At 37.6% G+C, this 14362-nt stretch overlaps 1 protein-coding gene across 1 annotated transcript in view; it reads right to left on the bottom strand.

Annotated features, from left to right (window-relative positions):
* LOC128692643 (uncharacterized) overlaps positions 1 to 12470 on the bottom strand; it is a 49463-nt gene extending 36993 nt beyond the window's left edge. Inside the window, exons 1-2 of the mRNA XM_053781882.2 lie at positions 12376 to 12470; positions 7002 to 7215 (exon numbers count right to left, since the gene is read on the bottom strand). Of these exons, the coding sequence (XP_053637857.2) occupies positions 7002 to 7215; positions 12376 to 12397 (236 nt within the window). The 5' untranslated portion in view covers positions 12398 to 12470. The remainder of the gene's footprint in view (positions 1 to 7001; positions 7216 to 12375) is intronic.
* Between the last annotated feature and the right edge of the window lie 1892 nt (positions 12471 to 14362).

Here is a 14362-nt window from a genome sequence, read left to right as displayed (position 1 = left end):
AGTCTTCCTTTTAAAAAAAACAATATTAAGGATGATAATTTCCAAAAATAATACTTAATTACTCCTTTGAACATTAGGTATATACAATTAAAAACAACCAATATGAAGCTGCTAATGAAAAACAATTAAAATGCATGGGAATATTATAAGCTTGCTAGATAGAATTTAAACATGCAAATGAATATTTTCAAGACTTGTTACACTGCAAGCAATACCTAATAAACAAAAAACTTGACCACTATATTCTTAATAGTTTTCTTAAGTAAAAATGCAATCAAAAGATCTCAGGTGTTGAATTAATAAATGCAAAATGGCAATTACTACTAGAAGATGCAAGACACATGCACAGAATGCTATGGCCACATTGCAAGAAGAGCACCAAATCATTTTTAACTTTAAGAAAGCACTCACTTACAGAAGATGAAAAAAAAAAAAAAAAGATTATAAATAATGGAGGGGAAAGAAATATACAAGATGGCTAAATAGACAAAAGCCTTAGAATCAAATATTCAATTAACCCTTTCAGGGTTTCTGACGTACTAGTACGTCTTACGCACTAGTACATACTAGTATGAGTAAATTTTAGCGCCTTCAGATCCAGCGAGAGAAAGCTGGTAGGCCTACATATGAAAGAATGGGTCTGCATGGTCAGTGTGCACAGTAAAAAAAAAAATCCTGCAGCACACAGTGCATAATGAGAAAAAAAAAAAACTTTGACCGTGTTTTTGGTTTAAAACAGCAACTTTGCAGTGTATTTTTGTATGGTATTTATGGTTGTGTTCTAGTTTTCCTGGTCTCACTTTATAGAATGGAAGACATATCACAGAAATTGAGATGATTTTGATTGGTTTCACAATGAAAAGTACCTTGAAATTGAGCTAAAAGTAGCAGAAATGTTCGATTTTTGCCAAAGTTCAAAAGTAGACAAATCATGCCATACGTCCAATACACGTCAATTGGCGAGTCTAATATTCTTTCACAAGTGAGCCGATATTATTTATACCATTTCTACACTAATGCAGTAGTCTGCATAACAATAAATATTCTATTTTTTTGCGAGAATAAAAATTCAAAGTGGAAAGCAAAAGAATTGTAAGAGGGGCCTGGGGATGTGACTAATGAACAGAGAAAATGTTATTTTAGTGCCAGGAATGTCTGCCTTGTTTATTCTGGACTCTATTTGGAAATTGGCATCTTCTGAAATTTGTGTGAAATTGGCAAAATTGCCAATTTCTGACCACTTTATTGGATAGTTGAAATCGGTAAATGGGTGGTTTCTTGTACTCATTCGATAGAAAAAATGGAGTTCTAGCGAAATAGTTGATTTTTGTCGACTAGTACACTGGAATTGGCCAAAAACAGGGCTCAAAGTAGGCGAAATCGCCAATGCATAAACATCGTCGAGACCGCTAACTTCGCAAGAGCATAATTCCGTAAGTTTTCCATCAAATTTCATACTTTTGGTGTCATTATGTTCGGAAAAGATTCTCTATCACTTCATAAGAAAAAATAATTTTTTTTGCCAAAAAATTTTCAACCCTGAGAACAAGTTTAGGAGAGGGCCTCTCAACCCTGAAAGGGTTAAGAAAATAGGATTATTCAGTGGCCAATGGTAAGATTCTTAGTTTCGGCATCCGTGGAACATGATTATCGTATGCTCAATACTGTCCTTCCTAACGAGTGCCTTGCATATAATCTTAGGATTTCATAGGCACTTTGCAGTCCCTTCCATAGCAAGTCAGCTAGTGTGCAAGAGTTAACATGTAAACATACAATAGATACCCAATTTCATTTCATATAAAGTAATGGATACATCAATAATACTGTATACATAAGTATAATTAATATTTTCTAATAGAATGCAAAGTTTAGCTAAAATCAGGGCCACTGAGTAGTGTGCTGCTGTTGGTGGGAAATGTCAATGATATTAAGAGATTTTTGTATGTGTGGTAACCTCTAGTAACCCCTATGAATAATGAAACCCCCTCATAAGTGTAAATTTTGTAATGTACATGCAAACTGGCAGTCATCGAGAATACGCTAAGATAACTTTTCTACAGTTATTATCAATCCTCCCCTACCCCCCAAAAAATACTACCTGACCCCAGTGCTCTAATTTGTGTACACATATTCTGCCTTAATACATACTGCAGAACAGGGGTTCCTTACTTTATGAGATAGATGCATTCAGGCCCTTGGTATATAAAGCAAAATCACATAAAACAAACCCAGTTAGAAATGTAAAACAGGAATATTTTGAAAGACTTACACATTCCACACTTCTTGACATAAAACTGGGGAAAAAAAAATGGTTGCAAAAAGTAAAAACTATATACATATTATTATTATTATAATCAAGGGGGAAGCACTAAACCCGTAGGATTATACAGCGCCTGTGGGGGGATGTGGAAGGTATTTGGGCTTAATTCAGGGAACTGGAGCACATATCCAATTCCATAGATCAAGAGCCCCTCACCAGCATCAAAAACTATACAGGTCTCCCTCAACATTTGCGAGGGTTAGGGGATCAAGAGCCTTGCGAATGTTGAAAAATCACGAATGTTTGGTGCCCCAATATATTTTAGGGAAATACAATACAATACTGCTTCCTTAACTTGTTTAACCATGAACAGTCATAAAATACATGAAAACATCATAAAATATTGTGCTAAATACATACATGTTATGGTTTAATTAACATGTATGTCATTAAATACTACTGCCTCAACCACTGTGGTGCACTGCACATATTTTGGAACAATTTCTTTCTTCAATTCTATTGTTTCTCAATTTCTTTACCAAAGGGCTGGCACTAGCAAGTTTCTTTAGGCCCACAGTTAATTATGTAGCAGTTGCACTCAATCTACAAGCACCAAACACAATGAATTATTGTGAAATGTTTAGAAGAGCGTGGAGGCTAATGCTCACTCCAGCATAAACAAAGCCACACTGACTGACGATGCCTCAGCCACTTCCTCCACCACTGCTTCAACCCTTGTATTTTTGTACAATTTCCTTCTTCAATTCTATCGTATTATTATTATTATTATTAATACGATAGAACTGAAGAAGGAAATTGTACAAAAATACAAGGGTTGAAGCAGTGGTGGAGGAAGTGGTTGAGGCATCGTCAGTCAGTGTGGCTTTGTTTATGCAGGAGTGAGCATTAGCCTCTGCGCTCTTCCAAACATTTCACAATAATTCATTGTGTTTGGTGCTTGTAGATTGAGTGTAATTGCAGTGGTAGAGGCAGTGGTTGAGGCAGTGGTTGAGGCAGCAGTTGAGGCAGCAGTTGAGGCAGCGGTTGAGGCAGCGGTTGAGGCAGCAGTTGAGGCAGTGGTTGAGGCAGTGGTATTTAATAACATACATGTTAATAATAATGTTATTAATATGTATTATTATCATTAATAACATAATGTTATTAAATACCACTGCTTCAACTGCTGCCTCACCCACTGCCTCAACCAATGTCTCAAGCACTGCATCAACCACTGCCTCAACCACTGCTGCAACCAGTGCCTCAACCACAGACTCAACCACTCCAGTAGCACTCAATCTACAAGTACCAAACACAATGAATTATTGTGAAATGTTTGGAAGAGCACAGACTACTGCTCACTCCAGCATAAAAAAGACCATACTGACTGATGATGCCTCAACCACTTCCTCCACCACTGCTTCAACCCTCGTATTTTGTACAATTTCCTTCTTTAATTCTATATTGTTATTATTATTATTATTAGTAGTAGTAGTAGTAGCAGAAATATTGATTCTTTGCCGTGTTCAAGAGTAAACACATGATGTCACTGTTCAATACCTGTCCGAATGGCCATTCCAATATGCAGTCATGAATGGGTTGACATTATTTATACTGCAGTTTAATAGCAAATAATGAACAAACAAAACACTCACCACACTGAGTGGTGGGAGGGCTGGCTGCCAGTTGCGGGGCTCAGAGGGAGGGTAGTAGGGACTAGCGGGTAGCGGGAAACTTAAATGTGATTTGGCGCCTGGGAATTTGGCGGTTAGGAATTCGGGAATGTGTGAAGCCCGCGAAAGTTGAAAACGCGAATGTTGAGGGAGACCTGTATAGCATTGGACAGAAGGCCTAGTATAGTGCTCCTTTGTTTCTAAGAAGCAATGGTTTATCAATAGTTGTGTATGATAGTATGACCTATATTAAAGGCCCTGTAGGCCTGCTAGAATGGTCCTTTGTTCTTAGGAGACAACAGTTTAGCAAAGAGAGTATTTTAAGTTGAAACTTACACACCATATACATGTACACGTACAGTACATTACAACAATGCATCACTAATAATTCAACAATGGAACAAGTGCCTTCAGAAATACGCAAAGCACTAGCTTACAAAATCTAACTTCTTATCCAGTTCAAAAATCAAACTGGCTTTAAACTGATTTTGATGCACTGACCTCGAATCTGAGCTTGTTTAACCTCCATCACAGGCCATTGAGACTTCACTCCATTCATGCAAGCATTTTGCTGCCTATGAGTCAGTCACGCCTCAATCCATGAGAAAACTTTACCTCCAGTACCATGGTGCTGCTATTTTCTTAACCCTCTCAGGGTTTCCGACGTACCAGTACGGCTTACACACCAGGGTTATTGATGAACTAGAACGCCTATATTCTAGCGTCTTCAAATCTAGTGAGAGAAAGCTGGTAGGCATACATATGAAAGAATGGGTCTATGTGGTCAGTGTGCACAGTATAAAAAAAAAATCCTGCAGCACACAGTGCATAATGAGAAAAAAAACTTTTTTTTATTTAAAACAGCGACTTTGCAGTGTATTTTCGTATGGTATTTATGGTTGTATTCTAGTTTTCCTGGTCTCATTTTATAGAATGGAAGACATATTACAGAAATTGAGATGATTTTGATTGGTTTCATAATGAAAAGTACCTTGAAATTGAGCTCAAAGTAGCAGAAATGTTCGATTTTTACCAAATTTCAAAAGGAAACAAATCATGCCAAGCATCCAATACACGTTAACTGGAGTCTAATATTCTTTCACAAGTGCACTGATATTATTTACACCATTTCTACACTAATGCAGTAGTCTGCATAACAGTAAATCTTCTATTTTTTGTGAGAATAAAAATTCAAAAGTGGAAAGCAAGAGATGTATGAGGGGCCTGGAGACGTGACTAATGAACAGAGAAAATGTTATTTTAGTGCCAGGAATGTCTGTTTTGCTTATTCTGGACCCTACTTGGAAATTGGCATCTTCTGAAATTTGTGTGAAATTGGCAAAATTGCCAATTTCTGACCACTTTATTGGATAGTTGAAATTGGTAAATGGGTGGTTTCTTGTACTCAATCGATAGAAAAAAATGGAGTTCTAGCGAAATAGATATGATTTTTGTCTACTAGTACACTGAAATTGGCCGAAAATAGGGCTCAAAGTTGGCGAAATCGCCGATGCGTAAACATCATCGAGACCACTAACTTCACGAGAGTATAATTTTGTAAGTTTTCCATCAAATTTCATACTTTTGGTGTCATTATGATCGGGAAAAGATTCTCTATCATTTCATAAGAAATTTTTTTTTTTTTTTTTTTTTTTTTTTTAAATTTTCAACCCTGAGCACAAGTTGAGTAGAGGGCCTCTCGACCCTGAAAGGGTTAAATTTCCTATGTGGGTCCTTACCATGTCAGATGCCTTAATGAAAAGGTCAGTAAATTTAAGGTAAGAACAGATCATTATGAATCTGTGTTTCAACTCATAAATTTGTTCAAGGTTGATCCTAATTTTGTTTTAATCAGGATGAAGTGTTAAATCTGTGGGGATCATATAGTGCCTGGGAAATGGAAAGCATCCAGATTCAATACAAGGAAGGGGAAAATAAGCCCAATTTCTAAGATCAAGAGCCCCTCATTAGTAACAAGGCACCACCATTGAGAGGCACATTATTCATCTATATTGAACACCTATGGTGTGTGGGCACCTTTTCCAATCATTTCAGTAAAGTATAATGCTACAGGTCGGCCATCACTAATCTGGCAATCAGTTATCCGGTTCCATCAGTAACCTGGCACTAATTTCGGCTAGCATTATTTCAAATTTCGTCATTATACTGATTCAAATTTCATCATTATACTGACTCATAAATTGTGCAGATGGTTGTAAATCCAGAGCAGCAAGCCAGTGGAGGAGAAAGCAGTGATGAAAATGAGGAAAATGTAGCAGAAAGAGTCTATTGATAAGTTCATTAAGTGTATTCTAACCTAACCACTCTGTAATCCGGCAAACTTACTAATCGGGCACACTACAAGTTCCAGTGATGCTGGATTAGTGATGGCTGACCTGTATTAATATGTGTTTGGTTAATAAATGGTACAGTAAGTGCAAGCAGCAAGAACTTTCACAAAAATACAGTGGACCCCCGCATAACGATCACCTCCGAATGCGACCAATTATGTAAGTGTATTTATGTAAGTGCGTTTGTACGTGTATGTTTGGGGGTCTGAAATGGACTAATCTACTTCACAATATTCCTTATGGGAACAAATTCGGTCAGTACTGGCACCTGAACATACTTCTGGAGTGAAAAAATATCGTTAACCGGGGGTCCACTGTACTAACATTCTGACTAACTAGAGGGACCCACAGTGAGTGATCCAGGTACATTCAATTAAATCTGAGAGACTATGAACCACAAAGTCAAATTAATTGAATTCAAAAGTTGTGAATAGCAAAGTTTTACTGTTGAGAAATCTGAATCTGAAACACAGAACTGTATAACAGAAACACAGTACTGTATAACATCCCAGAAAGTAGAAGTCACAAAGCTTAGTACAGCAGAATATTGTTGAATGTTCACAGTAAGGTACAGTACTACAGTACAACATATAAGCAACCAAAACATGCTAACATCATGATTAAAATCTTGTTTTAACTGTAATTAGAGTTTAAAATAAGGTTATGAATGGTAATACTGTACATTACTCATTTACTCTGGGCTTATCATTAGCTCCTTACCCATTCTTCTCTTTAGATTTGGTCTTTCTATTTTTATCCACATTTTTATCTTTGTGTTGTTTACTGTACTTCCACATCTTTTTCAAGTTACACAAAAAGGTGCTCCTAGGTATTCCATACTGTTTAACAGCCTCTTCGATACTTAACTCGTTTTTTTGTACTCGCCTGCATGCCTCTTTCACATCTTCAAACTGGTATGAGTTTGTTCTAGAACCTGAAAGGAACACTATACAGTAGTATTCAGATATGCCTGTAAATGGTTATTTGACAGTTTTAGCCAAGAAGCAGAATTTATCAAGTAACACTACTGAAGATGGAGAAGGGCTGTTTATTTTTTCTTCTAATTAACTTGATAAATAAAAGATAAACATGTCAGCTATTATCCACAAGTCAGTTGAAAAAATGTTTCTTGAAAAATTATTGCTCTGCATTTTGATTAGAAAACTTATGACTGCATAAAGGCCCCAGGAAGGACCCACATGGAATATGGCATACCAAATTCACACTAATACATTCACCTCTTTGGCCCCAACAGAGTTTATTGTACATCTTGCACTCATTATAGGGACCCCTGCACCAGGATCTATTTATAGTACTGGGGAGGTGAAGGAAACTCTGGGCCCACTGGGGCCCTTATGCAGACATGTGCTTTCTAACAAAACATTTCTGGGGTTGGAGCTCCATGGATATCACCTATACTGTAAGCATACCACCAAAAACAGAATAAGAGTAGGCAGCTGTTGAATGATTTTGGAATCCCAGGGAGCTGTTGTCATACAGACCATACAGCAGCAAGAAAGGGCAGTTTAACTGGACTACTGACGAGTGTTCCAAATCAATCTGGGAATACCTCTGATATACCTTTGAAGAGCTTCAAGAGCCTCTCTACTCCCTGAGCCCGCACATGGGCCAGGCTCATCTGGTGCTTGCCTGGTCAACCAGGCAGTTGCTGCTGGAGGCCAGCTGCCCCACATATCCATCACAGCTTGGTAGATCTGGCACCTGGTGAAGATACTTGTCCAGTTTCCTCTTGAAGGCTTCTACACTTGTTCCAGCTGTGTTTCTGGTATCTTCTGGTAAGTTGTTGAATAGTCTGGGACCCCGGATGTTGATACAGTGTTCCCTTATTGTCCCCACTGCACCCCTGCTCCTCACTGGGTCTATTTTACACTTCTTCCTATGTCTCTCACTCCAGTAAGTTATGGCAGTGTGCTGATTTGGGACCAGGCCCTCAAGTACTTTCCAGGTATACAGTATATTATCATGTATATCTCTCTCTCCTCCGCTCCAATGAGTATTTATAGGATGAAGTCAGGTGGAGAATGCTGGGTAGGATGGATCTGAACCTGTTCTAGCCTCTAATACCCTACTCAGACAAACTGTCACATGCAGGTTCAGATCCAACCTACCCAGCATTCTCCACCTGATTCCATCCTGTAAATACATACTCACATACTTTTCAACCAGGTAGATCTGTTTGTGACATGATAAAGCCCACTGTGTGGGTGAAATGTCAATAATCACATTATACTGCTTCTGTGTTTATTTTTCCATGTTATATATTGTATAAATTTGAACTTATGTGATCAAGAAAGCCCAGCACCACTTGAGTTATTAACAATATCTTTCTAAATACAGTGAAACCTCAAATTTCGAACGTATCGCTTATCGAACTCTTCGAAAATCGACCGCTTTTTTCGAACCAACTTTGCCCCTATTATGCTTGAGTGAACACTAACCTGTGGTCTCATTCAAACATTTTACGATTAATTCATTGTGTTTAGTGCTTTTGGGACTGTGAAATAAGCTACCATGGGCCCAAAGAAACTTGCTAGTGGTACCCCTGTGGTAAAGAAAGTGAGAAACACTATAGATGTGAAGAAGGAAATAATACAGAAGTATGAGAGTAGTGTGCGACTTGTTGAGCTTGCCAGGATGTACGGGAAAAACAAGTCAACCATCACTTCTATCCTGGCAAAGAAAGAACAAATCAAGGAAGCTGATGTTGCGAAAGGTGTTGATATGCTAACCAAAAAAAGACTACAGACAATCGATCAAGTTGAGTTGTTGCTGGTGTGGATCAAGGATAAAGAGATGGCAGGTGATCGCGTTTCAGATGATTATTTGTGAAAAGGCAAGGAAGTTGCATGCCAGTTCAAAGATTAAGGAGATCTGCGCCAAGTGGAATGATGTCCAAATGTTTGTTGAGAAGTACCACCCTGAGCAAGCTGAAACAAGCCATCTTTGCAACAAGTTCAGTGACAGAACGATGTCCCATTTTAGGGAAATCTTAAAGAGGCACCAGAAACAGAGGACTTTTGACAGTTATTTTGTGAGACAGGGGTCCCGTGACTCTCAAGCTGGTCCTAGTGGCATTAAAAGACAGAGAAGGGAAGTAACCCCAGAGAGGGCTTTGATACCTTAAGTCCTTATGGAGGGGGATTCCCCTCCCAAACACTAACCCCAACTCCCTCTCTCCTCCTCCCTATCTTCCAGATGCCATCACCAATCTTCAATAAAGGTAAGTAAAAATGTTATTTTATATGTTTATTTAAATTTATTAATAATTGTACACTATATGTGTTGTGTGTATGTAAAACTATAATGTAATACTATCTATAAAATGTATTTTTTGTGAATAATTTTGGGTTTCTGGAACGGATTAATTGTATTTCCATTATTTCTTATGGGAAATATTGCTTCACCTTTCAAACTTTTCAACTTTAGAACTAGCTCCTGGAATGGATTAAGTTCGAAATTTGAGGTTCCACTGTAACTCTAAACTACTTTATATACATTTATAACTAAGAAATATGGATAAGGAAACTGATTTGGGCCTGGGAAATCCAATGAGCGTATTTTAAATGAAACTACTGTATACGGCTAGTTAATAATAATAATAAGTAAAAATAATAATTATTATTTAGTACACCGACCATCTCCCACAGAGGCAGAGTGACCCAACAAGGAAGAAGCACTTTCACCATCACTGTCTTGCCAGTGGCACACAGATTCTACAGTTCAGATGCCCCTCCAAACTGCAAATATCCTTTCACCCTTTCACTGATTCCCACATATATAGATGTATACTTTTTTGAGGCCAATGGAAATGATTGGAGAAATGTTCTTATTTCTGATAAGAAGAGACAAAGAACGTAAGAAAGAAGGAATACTGCAGCAGGCCTACTGGCCCATACGAGGCAGGTCCAAGTCACCTACCGGCTTATGCCACTGACCCAACCTGGTCAGGTCCGGATAACATCCATTTAAAGGAGCACGGCATCAGACCTATTAGCACAAGCTAGTCAGGTCCAACCCACACCCACTCATGTATTTATCCAACCTATCTTTAAAACTACACAACGTTTTAGCTTCTACGACGGTACTCGGGAATTTGTTCCACTCATCCACAACTCTATTACCAAACCAGTGCTTTCCTATATCCTTCCTGAATCTGAATTTTTACAACTTGAAACCATTGCTGCGAGTCCTGTCTTGGCTAGATATTTTTAGCACGCTTTATTTATTCCTGTATTCTATTTATACACTTCAATCACATCCCCCCTAATTCTATGCCTTTCTAGAGTGCAGATTCAGGGCTCTCAGTCTATCCTCATGGGGAAGATTTCTGATACATGGGATCAACTTTGTCATCCTCCTTTGTACGTTTTCCACTGCATTTATATCCATTCTGTAATAAGTCAGTTTGACATTAATTGGTTATTCAAGGTTAATCAATATCATGTGCTTTTATGTGCCTATAAAATGTGCCCTCAAGCTTATTATCGAAAATCTGTATGATGTGTACACTAATCTTACATAAAAGTTGTTTACTGTGCTTACTTTCTTAAAAGCTAGTTAATATAGAAAATTTTGGATTGATTTTTGTCCTGTGTAGGTTTGGTTTGCTTTGTTTGGATGAAATTGATGAAGTTGAAATACTGATTTTCATGTAATAATTTCTGAGTGTCACATCTGATTAGCTTCAACTCTTCAATGTTCATAACTTTAGTAATAATAATATTACAATCAGGGCTAAGTCCTAAGTACACAATGCAACATATACTGACATCAATAACATACTATACAGAAAGCAGGGCATTTCTGGGAACTTAGGGTAATTTTATCCCCAGGATGCAACCCACACCACTTGACTAATACCCAGGTACCTACTTACTGCTAGGTGAACAGTAACAGCAAGTGCCTTAAGGAAGCAGGCCCTGATGTTTCCACCCATACAAGGGATCGAACCACGGACCTCAATGTGTGAGCCAAGTGCATTACCAACCAAGCCTTTAACTTTAATATGTTTATTTTAAGATAATGGCATCTCTGAAAGGTTGAACTATGTGTGATGTGAGAATCTCCCAATTTACAGTTTTTATTAAAATTTAAATGTTAAATTTTCATGTGACAACTCATGAATGTAGCTTCTGATTTAGTTTGGTTCCTTAATACTAATGTTTAATTGCATTATTAACGTATGCCATACTGCACTATTCGTCAGGTATAGTGAGGCACAGGGGCCTGGGGTTATCGAATACGAGGATATCTTTTTCAGATCGTGCAGCGACTAAAATACATCTAGATTCCATAGAGATTTTTCAGGACCTCACCCAGGATGCAACCTACAACAATAAACTTCTACACTGAACCAACACAAGTGACAGTATACTACAGTTCATAATACTTTATCAAAGGCCCCAATGAAATAAATCAGATTTTTCTGGGTTACCTTTAGTAATTTGCATTATGTTACCATATGCAAAATAGCCACTGTGAAAAAATAATGAATTTCCAAGTACATTCGTGATTTCTCATATCATCAAGGAACAATTCCTTGATATTGAGAAATCACGAAACTGCTTGGAAATTGACTTTTTCCACACTGGTTATTTTGCATATTGTGATATCACCTGTTTACTGTGATCTTATTGCATATGTTACTGTGTATGATAACTGTACTTATGTGTATCTGTACCTAAATAAATAGTCACTGGGAGGACAAGAGACGTTCGTTTAAACTGAACAATATCTTAACATGTACTCCTGTGTTTATTTACTGCTAGATAACAGAAATAGTAGATGTCAAGACCTGCTCATGTCTGGCCCGGCCTCATACAGGATTCGATTTGGGATGCTCTCACATGTGAATAATATGGGGGTTAAAAAAAAAAAAAAGGGAAAATACAGATGATTAAGAACGCCCCCTACAGAATCCTCAGGACCAGGCTGAGCCAGACCCCAAACATTCAAACTTTGGCCCATTACAACAGCTGTTTCCCCACATCTGTAGCTACTTGTGACGTGACCACCATCTTGAGTGTTCAACTACCTATAACTCGTCAGCATTAATCATCAGTGTCTCACATACCTCGAGATGCTGAACGATTCATTATAAATTTCCCCCGAGCTACTCCTCTCCCGCCATTCACTGGGACTCCTAATATTCCCACATTACCAGTGGCCGCCACATCTAACTTTTTACATTATTCTTTCTAACATAAATGTTATTTTCTCTCTTCCATAAGCTTTTCATAATTCATTAATTATGCCTCATATATTTTAAATAGTAATAGTGCCTGAAGAAACTTCCTCATTGTTATATTGTGCATTAATATCAGAGGTCGTCGTACAACAACAAGTGATACAGGTTTAACAAACATTGTGTTTCAAACTTTGCATTCACTACTTCAAACATTCCCTAATATTATATTATTTAGTTTAGAAGCCTCATCTTAATGTATATATAATAAACGAATATATTTTATTAATTTTATATCCAAAAAGTTATTTATAGTTTAATAATTAAAGACAATTCAAGAGTGCAGGACACGGGAGGAAGCGGAACTAAACAAGCAAAGTTTTAAACTGATGTGGGTCGCCCTCTAGTGATAAATAATAATAATATCTTTATTTACTACAAGTATATGTGCATGATATACAGGCCTAGCTGACATCAATGACATACTACTCAATAGACAGTCCCTTGTTATGCTGAGCATTTCAGGCAAATTAGGTCTTTGTCCCAGGATGCGACCCACACCAGTCGACTAACTCCCAGGTACCCATTTTACTGATGGGTGAACATAGACAACCAGTATAAACAAACACGCCCAAAGTTTCTACCCTCGCTGGAAATCGAACGTAGACTTTCGCCGTGTAAAGCGAGAGCTTCAGCGATCAGGTCACGGGGCACCAAATGTTACTATTATAATTACACCTTTTGAGCTAAACTTACGCTGCTTCCTGCTCTCTTAAAATATAATTCGACAATTATGAATTTACTTCTCTGAATTTTTTTTTTTTTACCCCTTGTTACATTTAGAATTGTCACTATAAAATGTAATCTTCATTTTTTATTTTTCATTACCAAAATTTATTAGGTTTTTTATTTTGGCCTCGGGGGCGTTGACCCCGGAACTCTCTCCAGGTATACATATATAATTTTAAACTTCCATAATGGTTTTATATAGTGAGCTGCGTATAATTTAACGTAGGGTAGCCAAATGAAGTAAAAAAAAATGGTTTGTTTCCATTTAGTTTAGTTTGCTGAGTCTCCCCATATTTCAGTTCTTTGGCGAGGAAAATTATTTTGGTAGCAAATCTTAATCTGGACCACAATAGAAACCAAAAACCCAACTGGACTTTGGGTTATCCTTGGTAATTTACACTACCTGGAGACCTGGAGTTTACCTGGAGAGAGTTCCGGGGGTCAACGCCCCCGCGGCCCGGTCTGTGACCAGGCCTATATATATATATATATATATATATATATATATATATATATATATATATATATATATATATATAGATATAGATATATATATATATATATATATATAAGAATAATAATAATATCTTTATTTCTACAAGTACAAGGTATACAGTCCCAGCCGACATCAGTGACATACTACCATATAGAAAGCCGCTTGTTATGCTTAGCATTTCGGGCAAATTAGGTCAATTTTGTCCCTGGATGCGACCCACACCAGTCGACTAACACCCAGGTACCCATTTTTACTGATAGGTGAATATGAACAACAGGTGTAGGGAAACACGCCCAATGTTTCAACCCTTTGTCTGGAATCAACCCCGGACACTCACCGTGTGAAGCGAGAGCTTCAGCCACCATGTCACATTATCTTAGGCTGGTCTTGGATCACAGGCCTTTTTTCTGGTGTAAGCATATACCCGTATTAGCATTACGTTATATTAATTTTGAAAGAGGTGGACCGGTAAGCCAGTGGAAGACTTCTGTCAGATAACCAAAAGCTCCAGCGGTGGGTCATCATATGACTAAGGCCCGTGTCAGGAAGCATTTATTTATTTATTTATTTATTTATTATAAATTTATTTTA

The sequence above is a fragment of the Cherax quadricarinatus genome, chromosome 30, assembly GCF_038502225.1.
Source record: "Cherax quadricarinatus isolate ZL_2023a chromosome 30, ASM3850222v1, whole genome shotgun sequence".
NCBI classification, from domain to species: Eukaryota; Metazoa; Arthropoda; class Malacostraca; order Decapoda; family Parastacidae; genus Cherax; species Cherax quadricarinatus.
This window is presented reverse-complemented; position numbering and strand designations above follow the sequence as displayed.